A 24,106-nucleotide genomic window follows, 5' to 3' on the forward strand; every position below is an offset into this window, starting at 1 on the left:
TGAATGTGCACAGGACACGGGACCAATTTATTTTGTAGCAGGTATTGAAGCAGACAACTCTAGTGTGCAATCACCTAGCTTCAACAAACACAAACTCATGAGCCTAATTATTTCATGATACATTAAACACTTGAAAAAGTTTATCTATATTAGTAGGTATTTTGCTTGCTGCCAGTCACCATTCCCAGTCAAGTCTGCTCTCTAGTATGCTGATGTCCATTGAAAAGAGTGGCCTGCTGCTAAGGGGTCTAGAAGAGTCCTATCTTACAGCAAAGTGGGTGCTCTCTGTGTGTGGGTGTGTGTGGGATGTCAAGCTCAGCAGGATCCTAACCAGCTGCCACCAGGACCCCGGCCCTCAGCAGGGGGTTGAGACTGAAGAAATACTGTGGAAACTGTCTGTCTCTCAGACCACACCAGGAGAACAGTAAGCAGAGGTAAATACTTTGTTGTTTTTGCACATAGACGTGATGCGTTGATGCAACTCGCCATTCTATGACTGACACTGGTTTCATGGTTAATGCCACGCTGTCACAAATGTGTGTAGGGCCTAGTCAGGTTAATACAGGCAACAAAGGAGCCGTTTGGCAGTTTTGCTTGTCTTTAAACATTTAACTTAGAGACAAGCACAAACTCAGCTTTAAATGTGCAGTTTACACGCTTAAAACATTTTTTTTAACCCTTGGCCTCAATCCCTCCAGTAATGCATACATGTACAATGACCACATACTATTTGAATGTACATAATGACCCCAATTTATTGCAAATTGGAAGACAGCTTAATGTAATCTCATGCAAATGCTCACACCCTACTATAGGCAGCTCCAGACTTTCCCCAAATAGTTGTATTCCTCACTTCAGCAAGAGTGAATGATTTGGAGAATCTTCAAGACGGCTGTCAACGACTATGACAAGCCTTTAATTCATCTGATTATTTCATCAGGTGGTGTAGAAAGAGAGACATCTGTACAATGATTGGGAATGATAGTAATTGCAATTGTAGCGGTCACTCCTGCAGTACTGTAGTCTATGTACTACACAGTCCTCTCTTGTAATACTGTGTGAATCAGCTTAGAACCAATTCAATCAATGATTTGTTGAATGGTACATACATTTCTTAATAGATTGGTTTAAAATAATGATATAATACCAAATTATTGTCTAATGAATAAAAAGGGCTTATAATGAATAGTTATGCATTTGATCTAGGAACTATGCGAGTCAATAAGTCAAAAATGCTATAAAAAAAACAAACAAAAAAACAAGTTGCACAAAGCTACATCCTCTGTCATATAATCCAACCTCACCAAACCTGTGATCCACAAATATGCAAATTCATTTTTTCCCCACTTTTTCCATTTATTTATTACAATTAATTCAATGTTATCCATCACTTTTCAATGTGTCAGCTACTCCTTTTTTCCATTTAAAACAAGTCCAGTATGTGACTATTCTTTAGAAGCTGAATAGTCCTGAAGGTGGGTCAGGGGAGGGAGGATGGGTGGGTGTTTTGAAAGTAAAAGGACAGGTTTGTAGGAGGAAAGAAGGGAGGGAGTGATGTCCTCCCAGGAGCCTCTTCCATGTGAGGAGTTGTTTTTTCATAAGCTATGTGAGATTATTTTTTTGTGCATTCGGCATTTTCTCCTCTTCTTGCGCTTTCAGGCCTCGTCTCGTTATTTTCTCTCTATTCTACGTCCTCTGCGTCGTCTCCTTGGTCTCCGTCCATTAGCAAAGCGGCGTACTTACTGGCTGAGCTGAACTTCTGAAAAAGGCAAAACAAAACAGAACCTGGATCAGTATAGTAAGCGTCGGATGCTAAAAAATATATAGCGTATACAAAAGAAAAGATGTCAACTTTCTCAAGGAGCATGAAACATTGGGGGCAATTATTTAATGACTGATGATGGGCTATTTATCCACTGTAAAATAAAAAGTAAAAAAAAAGTACGGGGGGCTCTGGTAAAACAACTTAAGGCTTTAGGGAAACCCTTTAAAGAATTATAATTTGGGTGACATCAAAGGCTGACTAAACCTTGGCAGTGAAGGACTTACGGGGGTTGGGGTTTCTTCAAATTTCTTTGGCTCTGGGGGTGGTCTGGAGTCTCGGTCTCTTCTGTTATCCTTTCTACAATCAGAATGAACACTGAGGTTTTAAATTTTAATCGGCAGAGCTCAGTGCTGGAAAGTTGACCCTTTGCTGCGAATCCTTAAACACACAGCTTAACAGCTAAAAAGATGAACTAAAAGGAGCACAAATTATGTTCATTTTCATCATCTGAAAATTAACATCTACAAGCTGCTTGGCACCCAGTTCACACCGTGCTCAGTTCTCATTTTCAGAAAAACATCAAATAAAATAAAGTAATGTCTCAAATTTCAGTTCCAATTTATGTTGTACTGTTGATGTTTTAGCGCTGAAATTGATAATTTCCTGCGCTACGTTCATGGGGATTGGAACTATTTGGTGTAGAAAAGGAAACGCATAAAATGTGCACACCGGAAATCCTGGTGTCCTTGTGTTCCTAGTGTCCACAACACTAGGAACAATGAATGCGTCATCAGTTGTGTAACTGAGCATAGGCCACTCTTTACAGATGCCCAGTAAGTGTCCTCCCTGTCTCATTAAGAACTTTGGAGTTGCTAGCTTTGGATGGCTGACCTGTCCTCCTTTCTTCGGTCTCTGTTGGGCCCCTCTCCTCGGCCCCGCCCTGCTCCAGGCCCTGCAGGCCCCCCTCGTGCCCGTGGGGCCCCCCGGTCCCGACGCACACCTTCAGCCTTGTTCTCATCTTAAAGGAGAAGCCAGACAGTTGAGTGAAGGGAGGTTGGTGGACTTTATACAGTAGACTACACTCACAACACACTGCAGCATAAAAAGCCACTGGGTTGGATTCAAAAAGTGTTAGTCACTGATGTAGGGCCAAATGAGAGGTGCACAACTGCTTGAATACAAGCTTAGCTTGTATAGTGGAACTCATTTCAGTTAAATTTGATATTGGCTTGAAAATTGTGCCAAATGTTTCCAAAACAATTTAAAAAAAAGTCCTATTCTCTGATACAGTACTGTGGATTATGTAGGTATTCAATGTTTTTACATTTGGCCAGATTGCACGAGTCTGAACCTGAGATTTATTTATTTTTTGATAGTCAGAATTGTGGTGCATTAGCATATTATTCAGCACCATATGTCACTTTGATCATTGGTATAACACTAATAATGTGATACATATTTTTGTGCTCCCCTTGTAATAAATACACTCTCAGCTGGAAGATGAGCTTATGACCTGCTCCTATCAAGACACGTTCTTGCTTTGCCGAATATGTTCATTATGATACAGTTACGAAGTAGTGTGAAAAGTAACGATAACCGCTGCTCTTACACCTCACAGCTAGTCTCGGTGAGAAACACTGGGATTCTCTAATATAACTCATGTAATATCACTGCTTATGTACAAATAGGAATTGACTTCCTGTCTGTGCAGAGAAGTTTTACCTTTCATGGACTTTACTGAATTAACTGAAAACCCAAGATCTCTGGTTTCATGCAAACCTCAGTTGCTTTTTCTGGACTACACAAGAGTTTGAAACCACTTTCATATCAGCATTTCAGCAGCAAAACAGCAAAGTTGTCTGTTTTGTTCAAATTCAAAATCTCCATTATCACACATTTTTGCAGATGTATGCAAGTCTTTTTTGTTTACATAAATATCTTCCTTCATCGGGTTTGCTTGAGTCCTTTTATAGTTGTGTGCGATAGCCACACTGACATGGTTTGTTCAATTGTATCCATAGTCTAAAATGAGTTTGGTCTCATCAGTAGGCCTTACCTTTTCCAGATCCAATTTCATCTACAGAACCTGGGGAACTAAACAGAAAGTACCAACAGTCAGGGAAAAATATACAAAACATTCACATGAAAGTTGAACTTTTCTACAAGCCTTTGATAGCTAATTCTGGGTATGAAAAGGTGTGTTTGTTCAATCATTTGTGCCTGAAAAGCTCTTGTTTTGAAATGGGTGTTTCTGAACAGTATGTTCCTGAAAGGCTTCCTAACATAGAGTGTGTCTCACTTGTGTTCTCACCTGAGCTTGGGAGGAGTTGAACCACTTGGGGAGACAGGAGAGACTGGAGGTCGTCCATCACCATCGGTAGAGCCTGTGCTGGCTGCACTTCTCTTGGCCCAGACGTTCTCCTTGGGAGGAGGTGCAGGCATCACCTTCAGCGGCTCCTTGGAGGAGCCAGTAGAGGGGGGCTGCGGAGAGGACCCAGGGGAGGAGGGCTCACCTTCTCTCCCACTGAACACCTCATTGTCCCCAGAGCGCTCGCTATCTCGACACCGGGACCCTGGTAGATGAAAAGAGGAGCATGTTGTTTCTCACAGTTTTACATCACTGTGGATTATTTTCCAACACTTTTACCACTTGAGATATTTTTTAGTTTGTCTTGGTTGTTCTGTTTAACGTGTATTTTTCTAAACACTGAAAATATAATAACTTACTCCCACTGGAGAAAAAGGCAGTATTTTTTAGACAATAAAGTCTAAAAAGGTACTCAAAATTAAAACTTTCATCTAACAGACTGAAGCTTTGATGGTTTACAGGGTTGCATGACTGACAGAAGAGAAGTCCTGCGATAAAAACTGTATTGATCGAAAGTTTTATGTAGAAAAAGAAGACACAAAAATTGGATACACGGTCACCCAGAAGCGCAATCTTGCCTCTTCAGGTTTACAAGGAGAAAACAGATGCCTTAAGGCAAGCTCTATCAAAATGAAATGCAGAGGGATCTCACCTCTTCCAGAAGTGCTTCCTGGCTGTGAAGACTCACTTCCTGTGCGAGATCGCTCAGTATGAGATTCCTCATTGCGCCAGCTTGGGTCCCTGAAAACAACAGAAAAAGCTTACACAGGGCTTGCAACTGTACACATAAATCACATAGATTCTTGCTAGGGGTTCAAGCCCCGGAATGGGCTGAAACCCTATTGTGTTTGTCCTGTCTTATTATTATTTGTCTTGTGCCACGGCTCAAATTGCCATGAGCTGGAATGAGCTAGAAACACGAAACTTGGCCCAATAACTGAAAATGATGTGCATGTGCTTCCACAGAAAAATGAGCCCAATGGACCACATGGTGGCGCTGTAATTAAGGCCCAAAAATGCAATTTTGAACAGGCCACGCCCCTCATAGTGTAAGTCCGAATGACTTTAAATTTCTCTCACAAGTCCAGCTCAATGTGCTCTACAAAAAACCCTCTTGGACCACTAAAGTCTGCCTAACTAGATTTTCTGCCATTTTGATTTTGAAAAACACATTTTTGATATCTCCTCCTAAACTGTAGGTCCGATTGCTACCAAATTTTCGGTGGGTCATCATTGGATGAAGCTTATCAAAGGGTGTGTAAAGCTTGTTGATATCTTATTTAGTTTTCAAGAAATTGACCAAAGAACTTCAAAAGGATCGTGGCTCAGCACATAAATAGATCACAGTCAATAATCGTTGGGCCAATCATCACAAAACTTACAGGATATGTCCACAGAAGTACCTGAAACATGCCCTGAAAGTTCCATTTAAAATCGACCAATAGGGGGGCGCTACAAGGGCAAAAAATGTGTGTGGCATAACACGAATCAGAGAATGTTTGTTTTCTATTCTATTTCTATTTGTGAAAATGCAAAAAAGGGAGATTTCACTGCTTTTGTCATGTCTAGGCCACATTTGACCAGGTCAAGATCAAAATCTTTAAACTTCTAACAGTCTGTGCTGGTTTGAACTCTGGAATTGCCGCTTGCGGCTTTATTTGTCATATGATATTAATTCTGACAAAATTCATATTGTGTGTAAATATCTGAGTATTCTCTCCCCTCGTCTGCCTAGGTGGAGCATGGCTCTTCCTGAAATATATCTCAATCAGCTTTGCATAAATAACATGAACTCCAAAAATACGGAATATTTAAAAACTGTTGACTTTATAAATAACATAAATCGAGTTGCCACCAACTCATCAAACATTTTGTGATGACCATCCATGTCAACCCCTGACCTGTCTCGCATCTTTCTGTCGGGTCCCCGGCCTTTGTCCTCTTCCAACTGCCTCTGCAGCCTCTCTTCCTCTTTCTTCAGCCTCTCCTCCACCTCCCTCTCCTTGGCTGCTGTGTCAACTGGCTTGGCCGCGCCAAAGATGGATGAGGTCCTGCTGCCGGAGCTCGGAGCTGTAGCTGGGGAAGTACCACCACCACCGCTGCTAGCTTCCTCCTCCTTGGGCACGCTACGGGGCTTAAGGTTCAACTTGGGTCTCTGCTGAGGAGCTGCTGTGAGAACAGGAAAGGATAATATTAATATGGAGAGGTGTGGCTATGAATATCTGAAGATGGTGTTAGCACAGTCATATATATATATATATATATATATATATATATATATTGAACTCTTACCTCTCTCCTCACGCCTCTCATCCCGTCTCTCGTCACGTTCTCCATAACGATCCCGATCTCCATAACGATCATTGCTACCCCGACTGTCATCATAATCTCGGCGGAAGCCACTGCCAAAGGCACGACGACCTCCTCCACCACCACCACGAGAGTCAAAACCTAGAAGGATGGCAGGAGGACAGGAGAGAAAACTGTTAAGAGATGAAAATGGAAGCGTATACAAGCCCAATCAAGGTTGCAGCAGGGCAATTAAGGAGTCATGTAAGCCAATGATTTGATTAGGATGGGCCTGTTAAAGAATATTTTGGCTTCCTGATCATGAAATCCCCAAACAACTGCTGATACAGTCAGGTGGATCAGAATCCCAACACAAGGTCTAAACGAGCACAACGACAGACCTCCTCTATCGTAGTCTCTGCGGTCCCTGTCATCATAGCGATCTCTGTAGCGGTCTCTTCCTCCATCATAGCGGTCATTGTCCCGCCGTGGCCCATCTCTGTAACGATCCGACTCATAACGGTCCCGTGACCCTGTAAGAATTGTAATAGAATAATGATGCCGTTTCACATATGGAATTCCTCTAATGAACTCTTGGTCTGAGTTACATCAAACAGAGCTTGGACGGAAGACATGCAGTAATCTTTGTAGTCAACATGTTCGATAAAGAAACTATATAAATAGTAGTTTAGCACTTTTTACAAATGAAAAGCTGGGCATTATCACATCCAAGAAGCAAAGTTTCAGGAAAATCTCCATTTTGCAAATGGTGTGAGTTTGGACACTTTCGAATAGCTATTTTGCTTTGACCAACTGTTCCAACTAATATTCTACTAGGACAAGAAAGTAGTATCAGTTTTATCCTAGTTAGTATCACTGGTGTCATTCCCGATCTAAGAAATAGGTCCCTTCTATAAAAAACTGCTAACAGAATTATCCTACTATCAAGTGTAAAATAAATATGGATGTTGATGCATAAACAAAGCAATTTCTGACTCACGCTCTCCAAAGGCATCATCTCTCCTGGGAGGTCCATCGTCGGCTTCTGCAGTGGGCCGAGCCCTCCAGTCACTGTCTGTCTTGTCAGGACCCATGTCTGACATCCTTCCCCTGTCTCGGCCTCCCATAATGCCACTGTCTCTCTCTGAGGTGTGAAGAAAAGGAAGGGGAGATAATAAGTTATATAGATTATGAAGGTTGAGGGACAGACTCCCATTTGCTAAACAACTATAAAGGCAGAGAGGAGCCTTGCAATGGCACACTAGTGGCCCGAAGAAGTCACAGCAAACATAGTTAGCAACGCACCTTTATCATTAGACTGGTCTGCAATATCCACACGGATCCTTCGGTTTCCCAGGTTCTGTTGGCATGAACAGACAGAAGGGGCAAATAGTTAGTGATTCTCTGTATACATTTTTATGAGAGAAAGAAACTATGTCATTTCTCGTACAACTACAGATCTTTGTCATTTTATGCAGGGAGGCCAATAAATAAATCCTAACCCAAGAACGTATTGTGCAATACAACTACGGGCAGAGTCGTACACTCATATGTTTGCTCAGTTCCAGGTGTTAAAATAAAAATGCAAAAATATAAATCAAGTTCTTTTTGCATCCTCTCACCTCCTCATTGAGACTAAGGGCCCTCAGGAGGGAATCCACATCATCAAATTCAGCATAGCCAAAGCCCTTCAGCCTCTCTGGGTTACTGGGCTCTCGAGGCAGACGCACAGCACTGATCTGGAGATGAAGATAGTGAGAAAGTAACATATGAAACAGAATGCACTGATCTGGGCCCAGCACTGTACAGTTCACCCAAACAAGATCAGGAGAAACAAAGAAAGAGCAGTATGCAAATGAAATATATGGAAGAAATGGGTTGACTTGGCGATGGAGGAAATGCCAGATGAGAATGTTTGTCATCAATGTCTGCCCTAACCCGAAATAAAACAAATGCCCAGCTCACTACTGCACTAAAGTTGCAGGTAACAAAAGTGTGACAAATCAGCGAAGTTATCTCGCTAACGTTAGTCGACTTGCAAGGTTGTGACCATTTTAAGTAATGGGCGGTGTGAGGACTTAATAGAAGTGATTTATTTAGCAATATTTTACCAAAAGGGTACGCATATGTGTACGGTTCTGAATGAGTAGTTTAAAGGGTTTAAGAGTTTTGTGACTCTGTTTTGCCGTTACTGAAACAGGACTCTGACCAGCGTGGCTTTTGGGAGCTCTGTTATCTGTAAAAACTTGTTCTTCCTGGCTGCATGAGGAAACTGACATAACAACTATAGTTTGAAGTATTCCTTTGATGCCCCTCCATTATGACAAATCGGTTGAGCAACATCGGGACCCTACTTAAACGTCCGTCTATAGATACAAAGGGAAAACAACGAAGCAAGGAGTCCTTTTCTTTATTACTAAACAAATTCACTGGTTCTACAGTGTGTAAACTACAGCAGTCCCAAGGGCAGTGTATCAGTGAGGACTAAAATACTTCAGAAATAATGATTTCAATTACAGATGTAATTGCATATTGACAAGACTGACTAGCTTGACAAGATGTTCAGATAAGTTAAGTGTTTACAGCTCCTATACAGAGCAATAAAGTCTGCAACTGAAACTGTCACTTGAGTTTCACTGTTTGTATTGCCTTGCAAAACAAGAGTTGCAGTGGCTGTTACCACCACCGCATGTGTGTTTGCCTGCTACACCTACTGCCAAGCCGCGGAAGAAGTCTTTGATTGAGTCCTCAGTGACATCATAGGGCAAGTTGCCCAGGAAGGCCGTGTAAGGCGGGCTGCGGGGCAGTCGGGACCGGTCAACATTGGGTTCACGAGCTGAGCGAGGCGCTGTGGGCAGGATGGAACGGTCAATGGGTGGTGCCCGGTACGTATCCTCCTCTGTGTGCCACGAAGTTGAGACTGGAGAGATGAGAAGAGGGAACATTTCAAACAAATGCTAATCTAAAACTTCCCTTCAGTTACTGGACAACAACAGATTACTTTTTCTTTGATACTTGGTCCTTTGAAACCTGGAGTTCTTCTGTTCTGACACATGCAAAAAAGCTAATGGCAACAAAGACTTCACAACAATGAATCTTAAGGAAAAAATATATGCATTTGTACACATAAAGACACTACAGTAAGTGCCAAACTTCCATTAAAAAATGACTCAGTGTGACAAATAGTTACCGCTGACTGGAAACCCCTTTTATGTCAGATGCCCTTTTAGTTTAGCAGACATTTAAGTGTTCTGAGACAAGTGTATTTATTATGATGCGTATTGTGTTATTGTTCTGTGAGATAGATATTGATGCAGCCAATAATCAGTATTAGGTCTGAGACTAGCCAAAAACCCTGGATCAGAAAAGAAAATTAGATGTTAAGTGAAACTACCCAGAAATGCCATGTAAGTACTTGAATGGCACCAATTTGTATGACCTTCTGTAAAGACATCTAGCTACACTTCATGTGAAAACAACATGTGATCATGTGATGTGTAGCTTGATGTGCTGCTCTAGCAAGGAGGAAACCATAAAATACAAATGTGCAATAAGAGCATGAATCAGAATTATGAGGTTCAGCACCACAAATTTGATTAAAACACGTGTAGACGCATCATGCAAAAGGAATATGACGAAGTTATACAAGCTACCAAGGAAAACGGGCAGGGCGAATGAGAAACTCCATCCAGAGAGCAATAGTTCATAGCTGATAATAGAAAAATCATTGAATTTATTTGACCAACCTGATTGCACGGTTGATAATATGGAGTTTTGATGAATAATTTACCATCTAAGGCCTCAATCCACACTATCCTGTGGCCATTTAATATTCAAAATGGCCATCTCAAGTCTGTACAAGTGAGTTAGTGGATGCTGTGGCTCAGAGGTAGAGCGGGTCATCCACTAATCGGAAGATCAGCGGTTCCCCCCACCACGCATATCAAAGTGTCCTTGGGCAAGATACTGAACCTCAAATTGCTGTGTTGACATGTAGTGTAAATGCTTTGAGTGGTCAGAAGACTAAAAAGGCGCTATATAAATGCAGTCCATTTACCATTCCTTTCAAAACAGTTGGAAAACAGCGCAGTGGTAAGTTTACAGTTGATATATGGAGCTCAAACGTGTCCAATATCATTACTCAAAAGTTTTACATTGCAAAAAGCAGCACTGCAGGCTGAACAGTTTACTAGTAAGCTGAAGCAGTTTTGCTAAACGCAGTTATGTTGTCACTTAGAAGTATTTCATTACTTTTAACTTTAACAATTTATGAGTCATGGTTAGACAGCTATCTTAGGCAACGTGGATTTAAAGGGCATAATGGACATATGAGTATAACCCTTGTATCAGCAGACACTCAGTGTTGTGATATTCATACTGAAAAACTGGTGTTAAGCCCTCTCTACATGGTTAACAAATCCTGACCTTTTCTTACTGCTGTGTATACCTAAATAAGAACCTAAATAAGAATAATAACCTTTAAAAAAGACCAATACCGCTTTACCACAACACATTTACATGTAAAATAAAAACGCAGTTGCTCATTTTACATTCAGTTAAGTATCAGATCACACATGTTGATGGCACTATCAGTATGACTGCATGCTTCAACGCATTTTCATTTCTCCCCACTCAACTAAGAGACAACCTGAGAGATGATAATGATTTTACTATTGTTAGATGGAAAAATGCAAGTCAGATGCAAGGTATGCAACATAAAGACTTAACGTGTGTATTTCAGTGTGTGCTCACCATCTCCCTCCAGGTCGTCAGTCTCATCGGCCCAGCTAGTGGTCTTGGTTGGGTAGCTGGGGGCCGCGTTGCTGCCTCCACTGTCCTCTGCCAGGAAGTCAGTCAGAGTGAGGGTCTTCCCCTTCTTATTCTTCTTCTTAGCTAGAGGAAAGATGAACATAGAATACATAGTCAGCCATGGAAGAAACATGCTAGGCCATGGGTACATTGTCCATATGGATGTCAAGGAAGTCTTTAAAGCATTTATCCACCCCCCAGCCCACCCCAAAAAGGAATTACATCTATAAAATTGAATTAAAGGGTATTAAGGTAAAATTTACCTTTATTTGATACATTCAACCTATTTGTTTGGAACACTACAGATGGCCAACACCCCCCCCACACACAGTGAGTTTTGGAATAGCAGCAGATGTGACAGATGGCGTGTAAAAATATGATTAGTGTCAAAACAGTGATGTCAGTATGGCTTCACCGGCTTGTATTAGATTTCAACTATTAATTTGAACAACTCAGTGAAATATTACAAAAATTGCCATTAAGCCGTGAAATGGTGCATCACCGAAAGAGTCATTCTTTAAGCACCAACACAACAACGGTCTGGGTTTTCAAAAGACGTGTGTGTGTGTGTGTGTGTGTCTCCACTCATGTGGACAGCTGCATCTCAGCGTAGACAAACACTATTTGTAGTGTGAGATGTTGTCCAGCCAAGCCAGATAAGGGGACTGCAATGTGAAAGTGATAACAAAAACATTGACTTATTATCCTATTGGAAAACAAACACACAAGGAGTGGTCTGCCTGTCCTGTTCAACTGTCACCGTGCAGCAGGCCAGAAAAGGCTTGCCTCTCTTTGTTCGGCTCCAAGACTCAGGTGCAGTAATTGTGACATGTTCAAACCACTGGATTGCATGTTCGAGGAATGAGACTGAATCAATGAGTCATGTATCTGTTACAGACTAGTCCTCATAGTGTCTGTTTGAATGGCAAACAGTAGTCAGTTGCTTCCCGTGGCTCATCTCATAGAGGAGGTCCGGTTTGTTTTGGTCTGAGGCAGAAAACAGGGAGCGACAAAGCTGGCTGTAAGCTTTATTGTGAAAATCCCAGCTGTCAGGACATTCTTTACACACATCGTTACAAAACCTACACAGAGAGAAACACGGACGGTGTACAACTCTTTCCCAGTATATAATGCTCAGTCATTGTTTACAATTAACAGGCATTGACTGCTTTTAAGTTACTCTCAAACCATATAAATAATATACTGACTGTCTAGTAGCTTTCTTAGCGCTCCGCACTAATGTGACATTAGCAAGCTAGCAGCTGCGTAACGTTAACTTTTGGCAGTACTGACTTCTGCTTAAGCTACAATAGCATAACAATTGTGAAGGCCAACAGTTAACTGTTAGGCTAAACACGCAGGTTGTTTGCTTGCTAGCTACGTGGGTCGCTTTTGTCTTTATGTCTATGCGGGCCTAGTCAGCAAAGGACTGCTGATGGGGGAAGTATCCCTGCTTAGCTGGCTAGGTTTTAGGGCCTAGTGCACGTCGCAGCGCCAGGATCCAAGTGCGCCATCATAGGAGCAAGACTTGGCCGGCCGGATGGGACGGCTCAAAGTTGTGAAGCTGCCAGAGAAGTACTTATGATGCGACCCAACAGGTCCAGCTGCCCCGTTTCATCAAACACCGATACCAGGGAGCTATGCTTCACACGTGGGGAGACTCCTCGGGCTACCCGGACTTCTCGGCCCAACCCCTCCTCCACGAAACGCGCTTGCGCCCGACGCTCATCTGCTCTAAGAGCCACGGCGAGCTCCGCTACGGGCATACAATATGCCAGCTCTGCACGCAGTTAGAAATATTTCATAACATGTCACACAATGTCCAATACATGTAATACCGCGTAAACTCAAAAGCGGACAACACAAACATCGCATAACAATTTTCATTGGAAAAGATCGCATGAAATCGGTAACGTGAGGTTAACATTTTCAGGTTGTGCAAGTCGTTGCTTCGTTCATTCGCCTTCCTCCAGCAGTTACGTCTGTACCGGGCCAAAACAACCGACGAACCTATTTATACACGCGGGACAACAACGCGAATCAATAATACGATGCATTAACAATCCCCAAACTTAATGTATTTCAATATATCGCGGTATAACCCGCTGAAATCCCCTCCCAACCAACCCAGCTCGTTCAACCTCATAGACCTCACCTGACGCCGCCATGTTGGAGAGCGAGTTCGTAGTAGTTCCCGGATGAAGGCGTCAGAGGTTTATTATCGGGAGCGCGCATCGCCGTTCACGGGACCGTCTCCTCCCTTGTTTGCTTACTCACCCACATCTGCTCAGCTACAATGACTGACATTTCCTTTTCACTAAGTTCCCATCATATCTGTCAGATTAATTTATTTCTCTTTTATAGCAGTCACCAAATCCTTGGACCCTCTAGGGTGCCCTTCCTGTGGACAAAACTGGTAAAGGGCCCTCTAAGGTGCCCTTCCAGTGGACAAAACATGATTCAGTGCACTAATGGGTGCCCTTCCAGTGGAGAACACGCCATACAGTGCCATACAGCTGAAGCCCTTTTTTAAAAAAAAAATTTCGCCCCTGCCCCTCAAACAGTCCACCACTGTTCACATCTATCTGCTTAATATTAATTAACCTGAAAAAAGAGTGTTGAAATTGTGAACAATTAAATAATTAAAGTAAGTCAAAAGTCCCAATGTTGTTTGGCGCTTGGCTGCAAAACTTTAAGGAGATTAAAAAAAATATATCTTTCTTTATGACCTTTAGGAGTTCATGGCAACATTTTTTTGAAATTCAAAACTATCAAATGTAATTTTATCACGTTCAAAAGTATCCTATGCATTAGCTCTAACTTAAGGGAACTGCTTGAACAACTGAGAGCTATAAGTTGCCAAATAAGTATTGTGTTGATTCTAGGATTTAAAATCCGAGGCTAAGCCCAGATCTTGGTATGTGACTATAGAGGCCTATTTGCACATTTATTATTTTAAAGACACTCTTTCACATTGTTATATCATTATTATATTATTGGACTGATGCATTAATGTGTGAGCAGCATTTCAGTGTTGTAGCTGCTAAAGGTGACGCTAATTCTACAACTTTATATACCATTGCATGTTTAATCTATGACAATACATCACATTTTATAAGTTCATCATATGTTTTGTATATAAAATCTTTATCGGGAAACTAGTAAGTACAGCTGTCAAATGAATGCAACAGCGTAAAAAGATAAACATTTTCTCATAAAATAGAATTACATGGAAATACTCAACTAAAGTACAAGTACCTGAAAAGTGCAGGAGTACTTGAGTATTTAATTACTTTCCTCCACTGACGAGTATGTTTGTTTATGTGCACATACTAAATGTATTTCTTTTTTAAAATAACTCGATAAGAACAGGATTAAAAGGAATAAATTATTCAAATGTTGAGTTTATGAGAGAAGTAAAGGAGAGCTAACAAAAATATAGGTTTGCACTGTATTTAAAATTACAAAATTACATTCTTCATATCATAAACCGGTCTATTAAAACTACAAACAAGAGGAGTTGATTGAGAACACACCAGAGATAAAAGTCCAGTTAATATTGTACATTTGTCATTCGACCACAAACATGACTAATGGAAAAATGATATTACCCTGTGTTTGCTGGATGTGTTCGCTAGCACGTTAACACCTCAACAGATGTGTATGGTTATAATATTTCAGGACTGTGTGTCTGCTGGTTTGTTTTGAAATTCTTCTGCCCCCTAGTAGTCAAACATCAATCCAGGCAGCTTTAAGCGTCCTGACGGTGTGCATGGAGGACTCAGCCAACAATAGTACGGACATTATTTTTCACAATTAAGCCAGCAATAAAATCATGTAATTTGTCAGCTATTGCTTTTTTAGGGTGTGGTTATCCAATCATCTATCTATCAAAATCATGTAATTCCTTTAAACTATGTTTTTTAATCAGCGAGGGCTATGCAATTAATATGACATCAATTTATCAAAAAACATAACATGCACATTCTTACATTATGTGACAATGACAAATGCACAAAAGCCGTGATAAGTGGTTTTATTCATCTTTATTTTGCTTTCAGGTCAGGCAATGGTTGCTTTTGAAATAGCCCTGTCTGTTTCACTGCGGTGTGGTCGAATGCCTTTATTCAGAATTGCTTAAACCATTTAAGGTCTGCACGGTATGTGGTCTTGGTTCAAATTTGGCTTTAGTTGACTGGGCCAGCATGGAATTTTTCCCATAATGGATAGTTGTGGGTTCTGCTTTCATTGTTGGGATGGTCACAGATTCTTTGTTCCAAATTAGATTGATGCCGCCAGCTCATCCAGCGCATCCTGGAGCCTGTACAAAACACAAATGAAACATTTTGACTTTCAAAATATTCTGGCACTGGACTGGAACTACTGCCTCACTTCATGATGTAGTTATACTTGACCATGCAAACCATGATAACAAGTGATTTTAGTATTCACCTCCACCACCATCATCACCCTGCCTTGGTCTGTTTTCTTACTTGAAGTCTCCACCATCCAGCAAACTCTTGTAAGTGGCAATCTCGGCCTCCAGTTTCATCTTTATGTTGAGCAGCGCCTCATACTCTTGGGTCTGATGCTGGATGTTTGCACGCAAGTTGGTCAGCTCCTCCTCCAGACGGATAATAAGGGCATTGTACTTCTCTGTTTCCAAGTTGTTTCGTAGCTCTGTGTTACGTAATGTGTCCTCTAAGGAGGCTTTCTGATAAAGGATTGAAAAGGAGAAATCAAAGGTATGCCAAGGATATTTTAGGCAAGCAAGTCTAAGTTGCAACCTTTGTGAAAAAGATTACTTGGGAAATATTTGCTGCTTTACAAAAAGATTGCGAGTGGGTGTCCATAATGGTCAGGGTATTTTAAAGTAGGATTCCAAATATTGCAACAAGAATGTTGAATCTAATGAGAGGATTTTATTATTTCATGTTTGTGAATAAAGTGAAAATGAATATAAAACACATGGTTGTAAAACGCATACTTACTAAGCTCTGTTGGGATGTAAGTTCAATTTCCAGGGTCTGTATCTGTCTGGATAAGTCACTCCTCTCCATCTGGGCCCCTTGGAGAGCTTCTGTGTTCTGTGTAACCTGCGCCTGCACATCCACAATCTGACAAGGGGACGGGGAAAGGGCGTTAGCCAACAAACAAGATAGTTGCTTTAAGTATATTTATAAATGATTACCCTTGTTAGCACGGCATCACCTGATTTTCATGCCATCGTTTGAGGTCCTCTGAATTCTTCGCTGCAATCTTCTCATAGTTGCCCCTCATGTCCTCGATGATCTGGGCCAGGTCATGACCTTTGGGAGCATCAACGTCCACTTGCACGCCTGACTGGGAGATCTGATTCCTGAGCTCCATCACCTCCTATAAGACAGGCACAAAGAGAGAAATGAACAAAAACATTCAGGACGTGTGCCTTGTGAGCCGGTGCTCCAAGATAGTAAAGTGTGCTGATTTCTCTGGATGTACTGGATCTAAACTCACATTCTCATGGTTCTTCTTTAGGAAGATGAGCTCCTCCTTCACAGCTTCAATCTCACTCTCGATGTTCATCCTAGTCATGTTGGTGTCATCTATGACTCTCTTCAGCCCAGCAATGTCGGCCTCCACAGACTGGCGGATTGCCATCTCATTGTCGAACCTGTAGGATTGCACAAACACAAACAGCTGTTATTCATACTGTGCTGTATAGTATAAAGTTATTAAATGGCATGACTGAAGTTTCAAAGAACTGTTGCAGATACAAACCTGCTGTTGCTAAAATCCTTTTCTATCAGATATTCTAGATATTAGACCACATGCACTGTACAAACTCTCTCCATTTGCAAAGTCTATACCTTTTGACACCAAAGCATGTCTGCCATTGTACAGGATATGAAGACTGAGCTTAGATGTGCCTCATTCATATAAGCTTAATATATAAAACAACATCAATAACTCAGAGATTACATTTAAAACAACATACTTTACTTTAAAGTCATCGGCAGCAAGACGGGCATTGTCGATCTGGAGCACAAAACGAGCATTCTCTGATACCTTATCGAAGATCTGGACAGAAAAAAGAATTTATGACAAAATGACTTTCATCAGTTGACATTTTGACCAGTGGGTGTTGAACAATTTAAATTTTTTGTTTTGTTTTTTTCCTAATTTTAATGGTTAGAAAGTACACAATTGTTTAACCAGAAGCCCCTCATTCAATGCATAACTTAGTGGTCCGCTCCAATCATTATGTGCTATGAGGTAGCAAAGTTTCACACAACTACAGTATTAAACATATGATTTGAATCACTATTTCAATGTAACAATAGAAGCCCCAGAGTCAGATTACACGCTAGGGCCTCAACATGGTTGAATCCATAATAACATTCAGCAAAAAGAGGAACCACAAACTGAAGGACAGGAAAAGGGAATGTTCCCGTGCCAAAACAGAATCTGGTTTGTTTTAGCATTGCTGAAAAATGCGTTTCCTGTCTGAAGACATACAGAGACGTTTTTCTTCTCTCCAACTTTCACCCATCTGCACTGTCTCTGTCTGTTGTTTTATTTGTATCTATCACTGTACGTGTTTATGTGTGTAGGGGATGCAAAATTCTTTGTGTGTGAGTGTGTTTGTGAGTTTATACTTTTTAATGTGTCAATGGTATTCTGACTCAGAGGAAATACTTGTCCCTTTATCTGTCAAGAAAAACATCGTGCTACCATCAATCAGTGACATTGAAGATCTGGAGTCTGTAGAAGAATGTGACATTTGACTCTGCTGACTGGAACTGATTGTTATACAACCAGTGCACTCACACTGGCAGTCCGAGATCCTTTGTGTGTGTGTGTCATTACCACACATCTGTTTCACATTGAGGTCCTCCTACGCCAGAGAATCACCGTTTACAAGCAGGACCATTTGGAATTGCTTTTGTCTGGTGAAGGTTGTTTGAGAGCTTTTCTAAGTCTGTCTCTCATGATGATACCCGCATGTTGGTGATTCATCACAGGAAGTTCTGGCCAGTTTGTGGCGAGAACGAGTTTTATGGGGGAGGGTTAGAGCTTAGCAACCACACCCTTCATTCTCCAGAAAGAAATTTGATAATCCTACAATGGAAATGCTGCCTGTTTCAGCATAAGCATTCTCATAATTAATTTTCAATGTCAGGCATTAGATAAATAATGAATACACTAATAAAACTTACTGCCACAAGTACAGAAACATTTGAAACAGAACGAATGCATGTGATGGCACTCATTGATTCTCATGTTATTATTTCTAAAGCATTTAAACACTTATCCCACACCTTTCTCATTGTCTGTCTTGCCTAGTTGTATCAAAGGCATCAACCAACAACCAGTTTAGACAACATTTCATACTTTCACCTGTTTATTTTAATAATCATTATTCATTGTCATGCTTACCTGTTTGCGCAGGTCGTCTATGAGGGGTTCATACTTGCTGTAGTCTCTCATGTCGGGCCCCCCCTTCTCCAGCGCCTCCATGATCTTCATCTCCAGCTCCTTGTTGGCCTGTTCCAGGTTCCTCACCGTCTCCAGGTAATTGGCCAGGCGGTCGTTGAGGTTCTGCATGGCTCCCCTCTCATTGCCCATGATCCCAGCACCACTAGTCGCCATGGATGCACCGGCACCACCAAAACCTGAGCCCATACCACCACTCATTCCACTGCTCAGCTTAAAGGCAGAGGAAGAAGAGGTGATTGGGGCACCAGACCGCAGGGAAGACGTAGAGACAGAGGAAATGCGGGCGCCCTGCCCACCAGCACCGCCATAAATGCTGGCAGCACGGTACTGGGGTGTGGAGCGGGTCATGGAGATGTGGGAAGAAGGTATCTGCTGCATGTTGGATCTTCTGAAGCTCATTTTGGAGAAGTTTAGGCACGGCAGAGAATGAAGTGAAAAATGAGATGTGGAGACTCACTGCTGGCTGGCTTAGAAAGTGACGCTGGCAGCGGGAAGTAGGGAATTTATACTCCTACTTCTCTCCCTCAATCACAGCTGGCCTCTCAGACCCTGCCCACTTTAACATCGCCCCAGTCTTCCTTTCCTGCTCCCCCTCCCTGCTCTCTCATGCTCTCATTGACCCACATGTTCCCTTTTTTTCAACCGACAATGTTTTGTTTGTATCCAAGGTTATGCGTGAGGCATTTTTTCTGTTGAAAACACTTAAAAACATTCACATTTGATCAACCAGAGCAAATCACTTCATTTGACTGAACTACAGAGATCACATAAACCACAGTTCACAACAAAGGAAAGAAAGCAGTAATAGACATGTTGTCCAGGGTAAAGTACATGCTTCAACTGAGAAAGCTGGATTAGAATTAAAACTAAAAGTTAAAGGGTAGAATATTCTTTTAAAAATGAGGTTTACTTTGTAAGCATGCAACCAAATTCCTTTGGTTTGTCCATAAAAGGCATAATGGCTACCATTTGCTGCATAGTTTCTAAGTTTGTGGTCAGTTAGGCCCCAAAATAAACAGATTTTGCCTACTTTCCTATCTAGATTAAACTGAAAGTAAGATATAGAAGCTGCAGCACTGATTCTTTTCGTTGTAGCTAAAACAGAGACTGATGGTACTGCTTTATAACAAAATTAATTACGAGAATCATCAGCATGACATTGAATTGTTTATCAGAGTAGCTGCAATCAGACAGCTATATTACTAGTGAAAACTGAACTGATTTACTGATAAACAATCACAATCACATTTCAACGCAGACAATAGGATGAACAGTGTTAACAATTAAACCTGCCATACTGTAAAAGGAAGCCTAAGGACACCCAAGCTTCAAATATACCCAGAAGACCTAAGAAGAGATGAGATGAGTTGCATAAAGAATGAAAGTAAGCCAATAGCACATTGTTCAGAATACATTCAAAAGGAAAGAAAAGCTGCCCTCATTCACCAATCATACTACAGGTGATTATCTGCCCAAATCAGTTCTGTTGACGATTTTGAACTATTATCTTTGCAACTTTATCTGTGGTGCCTGTCACGATTAATGTTACTTTAATGCTACTCAAATGATGTGTTGTTTCCTGTCCTGCATCAAAGTGACTAAATATCATAGTGCCTACTGCTCCTAGGAACTAGGACTAACTATAATTGGCAGGAAACACTGCATCAAAAAACAGGAAAGAAACTGCATTATTTTCCTAAAAACCAAGCTGCAATACGCAGTGTTCTGGCATGTCATTGTAAAGGTTCATATAGGTTTAACTGAGGCTAAAGTTGTGGTCAAAGAGTTGTGGTCACACTGGGCCCCTGAGAACTGGATAACAAAACCAAATGAACCACCCCCAGGGGAAACTGGCAAAGGCTCAAACACCCTCCTGAGCTTCTTTCAACCTAGTTCTTTTCTTTCCTGATCTTACCTCACCTTCATGGTTGATCGAGTTTCAGTGTTTCTCACACTTCATACCAGCCCCTCACTGTGCATTTAATAACTAATGTCTTTTAATAATACTCAACCAAAAAGAAAGGGAAAAAACAGAATAGCAGAGCAGCAGAGTAGTAGAAAAGCAAAGAAAACACAAAGGAAACACTGATTAGTTTGACCTGTGACGAGGACAGGCAGATATAAAGAGGAACGATGAATTAAATCAGCATGACTCATCCCTCATGACAACGTCTCTACTGTATTGTTTGTTTGAATGTTTGTTGGCAACATTTTACCTCGCCCGCCAGGACACAAAAAACCCAAGACATTTACATATAGAAAAAGGGAAGTACCTTGACCAACAGTTTTATTTAACATATGTAGAATATTGCATATTTATGGCATATATCCATGCTTTTATATGAAGAGATCTTTGATTCTTGCTTACACTCTGTGTCCATATAAAGATTTTTTTGGTGAATGATAGCTCCCGAGATGCAATAATCTGGATCTGAATACACCTCTTCCCCAGATTATAAAAGGGAAAAAGAGGAGGAAAAGAGGAGAAGCTGGAGTCTGTGAGTCATAGCAACACACAGCAGGAATCTGGAAACTACCACAGGAGTTAATATGCTTCACAAATCTTGGACAACAGTCAGATTATTACCACTCTCAGCCTAGCGTGGCCTTGAATGAACTTCACTTCCCTCCTGCTTTATCTTTGGTTTCCTTTTGCTCAGCTTCAGTGCAGAATGAGTGCTCACATGCTTATATACAAAGTCTAACATGTGTATTTGCATAAATGCATATGCATATTTATGCAAATGATTGTCTGCACGCTGACAGATGCAAGAAGGAATGTGGAAATGCATGTGAGTGTGATGCACTCTTACACATTCGCTTGCTTACATCCTCCCTTCCTCTCTTGATCACTCCCTCACTGACTCACACAAGATGCTCAATAGGCATCAAAAAAGGCAGTTTGTTTCTTTTTCTTTTTAATATATATCTATATTCCAGTTTAATGGTCACCAAAGTGTAAGGGTCACACATCAGAGGTTAGTGAAATGTGTCGACTAAGAGACATTTTCTCTTTGACATGTCATGTCCATTTCTAGCGCAAAGACATTTCACATGAAGATATAAAAGGAGCAGTGAGTCAGACCCGTTAGTGGAGTCACCTATACTCCCGTTTCTCATGTAGACACAAATGATTAGTTTCATTTAAAGAAGTAAAACTGTTTCTTAACAGAGTAACTTCACCACACGTGAGACAAAAAATCTGTATGTAGTAAATGTCAGATTTATCTTTTCAGAACAGTAAAGTTACATTAATTTTTTTATTATATGTGTGTGGAAAAGCTAAACAACTCATGACATACGATATAGTTTGACACCATTGTTACATAAAAAAATCACATTTAGTAAGGAACAGGACAGGACAAGCAAACAACAATAAGGATACAATCAAAGACTTAGGCACTGTAGGGCTTTGAGCTAAATGCTAACATCAGCAGCAAGTATGTTTACCATGGTCACCATCTTAGTTTAGCCTGTTAGCATGCTAACATTTGCTAATTAGCACTAAATACAAAGTACAGCTGAGGCTGATGGGAATGCATGTTTTGAAGGTATTTGGTCATAATGCAAAGTTAAGGAATCACCAAATAAATTTGAATTTATTCTCTAGGGACCTGTAGCAAATTCAATGGCAACCAATCCAATAGTTGTCAAGATATTTCACTCTGAATCACAAATGTCAACCTCATGGTGGCAGTAGAGAAAGTGTCTGGTGATCACCAAAGTCAGTAGGTTTCATCCATTGGGTCTATGAATGTACATTTGTAGCAAATTTCCTGGCAATCCATCCAATAGTTGCTGAGATATTTCCATCTGGACCAAAGTGGTGGACGGACAGACTAACACTGTCTAGACTAGAGCCAGGCCGCTAGTATGGCTAAAGCTTCAGCTTCTAGATCCTCTAGTATGAATCAAGTTTCCTTCATGAAGAGCCACTCCTCCTGTGGAATTTCCTGGCCTGAAAACATACACTTCTATCCCTCAGTCACTAGGGGGCATGAGTCTCAAAGCAAACAAACCTACCGTAGTGAGAGGAGAGTGTGGTCCACACATTTTGTAACTGCATGCTTTTTGTACCTTTCTCTCTGACTTGTTACAATGATTACATGTGTACTCCCATTGTTTAACTCCATGCACCATGCCTCTGTGTTTCCTTCACGTCTGTGCTGGAGACTCTCTGTTTGAACAGGCATCACAGGGCGAAGCAGGAAGTGAGTTTTATAACTGATTTTACTGATAGTTTTGAAGGCTTGGCAGGGACCGTACTCCTAAACACTACAAAGTCCAAAGCTGAAAACATTCACCATCACTTCTTAAAAATATATTCTTACAGACAGGCTTTTATGGCATTTGTCTTTACCTTTTAATTTTATTCTGCATTTCCCTGTTCTATTATCACTACTTTCCCCTCAATTTTAGCCTTTAACTTGAGCTTAATTTTGTCTTTATCTTAATTTTTTTGATGTCAACACCTTTGCTATAGCTTACAGTCTAAAATTACTGTACACCGTCATGGATCCCACCCCATTCTTACTGAATATCTCAGTTAATCTGTCAGTCGTTGTAAAATAGGTTTGTTTATTACCTTTGCTAATTGTCTTCTCATACCCCCCCATTTGCTCATCTTCTCCCCACCCCATCTCTCTGTCTTGTAGCATGTAAGTGTCTCCCTCAGCACATTCCTGACTTGATGTGTCATATAGCAGCTTCATTCAAACCAAAACATCACTGGCCTCTTAAGAGATTTAAGGTCAGAGGGTTAGCTTCTTACCCTCTTACTTTCCTCATGCAGAAAGAATGAGGAATTATCTTATCTGGAGAAAGAAGAAAAGCAACTTTAATCATGTTTAAGACATCAAACGTGAAATAAATACAGCTCTGTTCATCAGTTGGTGTATTTATTCAGAGAGGCTGAGTTAATGAAGCAACAAATACTGGTTAACTTGCACATATATGGTCGCCTCCAAGTTTAGCACAGCAGCTCCATCGTGAAGAGTCACGTCACTGTTTGAGGCAAGCCAAGAAAAACATGCATTTTTTGATTGGTCTAAAGCCTGAAAGTCCCCTTCAGGTTGTTAAGATGTACTTTCCACAACATGTGCCCCTTCTGCCAATTAACACGTTTAGTTTCCACACAGCACAGTACCTTGGGTTTCAGCTCTTTTCATTAGCTGGCAAATAGGTGTTTAAGTTTTTTTCAAAAGCACATAAAACCCTGAAAACAAAAGAATAGGGGTGTTTTGAAAATACTGGCTGAGGGAGCAAGGGGGTTATTCTGGTACAAAATAGGCAACAGTCATTGAACGGCTCAGAAAAGATCATGAGTCATAAATCTGCCCAGTGACAAATGAATCATGATTTCCACAGTTTGAGATGATGTTTGAGGCTCATGTTTT

At 41.0% G+C, this 24,106-nt stretch overlaps 2 protein-coding genes across 9 annotated transcripts; both read right to left on the reverse strand.

Moving 5' to 3' along the window:
- eif4ba (eukaryotic translation initiation factor 4Ba) lies at positions 1–13,527 on the reverse strand. 8 transcript variants are annotated; one of them, XM_044180557.1, is made up of 15 exons: positions 13,387–13,527; positions 11,175–11,315; positions 9,137–9,342; positions 8,045–8,161; positions 7,728–7,782; positions 7,423–7,566; positions 6,824–6,955; positions 6,426–6,584; positions 6,035–6,299; positions 4,786–4,874; positions 4,077–4,338; positions 3,822–3,859; positions 2,657–2,783; positions 2,050–2,122; positions 1–1,759 (listed from the first exon to the last, which is right to left on the reverse strand). In XM_044180557.1, the coding sequence occupies exons 1-15, from the start codon at positions 13,397–13,399 to the stop codon at positions 1,682–1,684; spliced, it is 1,899 nt and encodes a 632-aa protein (XP_044036492.1). In that variant the 5' UTR covers positions 13,400–13,527; the 3' UTR covers positions 1–1,681. The 8 variants fall into 8 exon arrangements, with proteins under 8 accessions (XP_044036492.1, XP_044036483.1, XP_044036529.1 ...); XM_044180548.1 differs by having other exon boundaries at positions 6,035–6,302; XM_044180594.1 differs by lacking the exon at positions 2,657–2,783.
- A 1,735-nt stretch (positions 13,528–15,262) lies between these two features.
- On the reverse strand, positions 15,263–19,193 carry LOC122868560 (keratin, type I cytoskeletal 18-like). Its single transcript, XM_044180634.1, has 7 exons — positions 18,651–19,193; positions 17,209–17,291; positions 16,728–16,884; positions 16,443–16,607; positions 16,223–16,348; positions 15,725–15,945; positions 15,263–15,552 (listed from the first exon to the last, which is right to left on the reverse strand). Exons 1-7 carry the CDS (start codon positions 19,107–19,109, stop codon positions 15,513–15,515), a joined length of 1,251 nt encoding a protein of 416 aa, XP_044036569.1. The 5' UTR covers positions 19,110–19,193; the 3' UTR covers positions 15,263–15,512.
- Between the last annotated feature and the right edge of the window lie 4,913 nt (positions 19,194–24,106).

Source organism: Siniperca chuatsi, linkage group LG2 (assembly GCF_020085105.1).
Source record: "Siniperca chuatsi isolate FFG_IHB_CAS linkage group LG2, ASM2008510v1, whole genome shotgun sequence".
NCBI lineage: Eukaryota > Metazoa > Chordata > Actinopteri > Centrarchiformes > Sinipercidae > Siniperca > Siniperca chuatsi.

Coding starts and splice junctions, on each gene's coding strand:
- LOC122868560 (XM_044180634.1), bottom strand. CDS start 19,109: ATGAGCTTCAGAAGATCCAACATGCAGCAGATACCTTCTTCCCACATC. Junction 17,292..18,650: donor TAGACGACCTGCGCAAACAG/GTAAGCATGACA, acceptor TTTTCTGTCCAG/ATCTTCGATAAGGTATCAGA. Junction 16,608..16,727: donor TAAAGAAGAACCATGAGAAT/GTGAGTTTAGAT, acceptor CCTGTCTTATAG/GAGGTGATGGAGCTCAGGAA.
- eif4ba (XM_044180548.1), bottom strand. Junction 6,956..7,422: donor AGATGATGCCTTTGGAGAGC/GTGAGTCAGAAA, acceptor CAATTCTTACAG/GGTCACGGGACCGTTATGAG. Junction 3,860..4,076: donor TCAACTCCTCCCAAGCTCAG/GTGAGAACACAA, acceptor CTTTCTGTTTAG/TTCCCCAGGTTCTGTAGATG.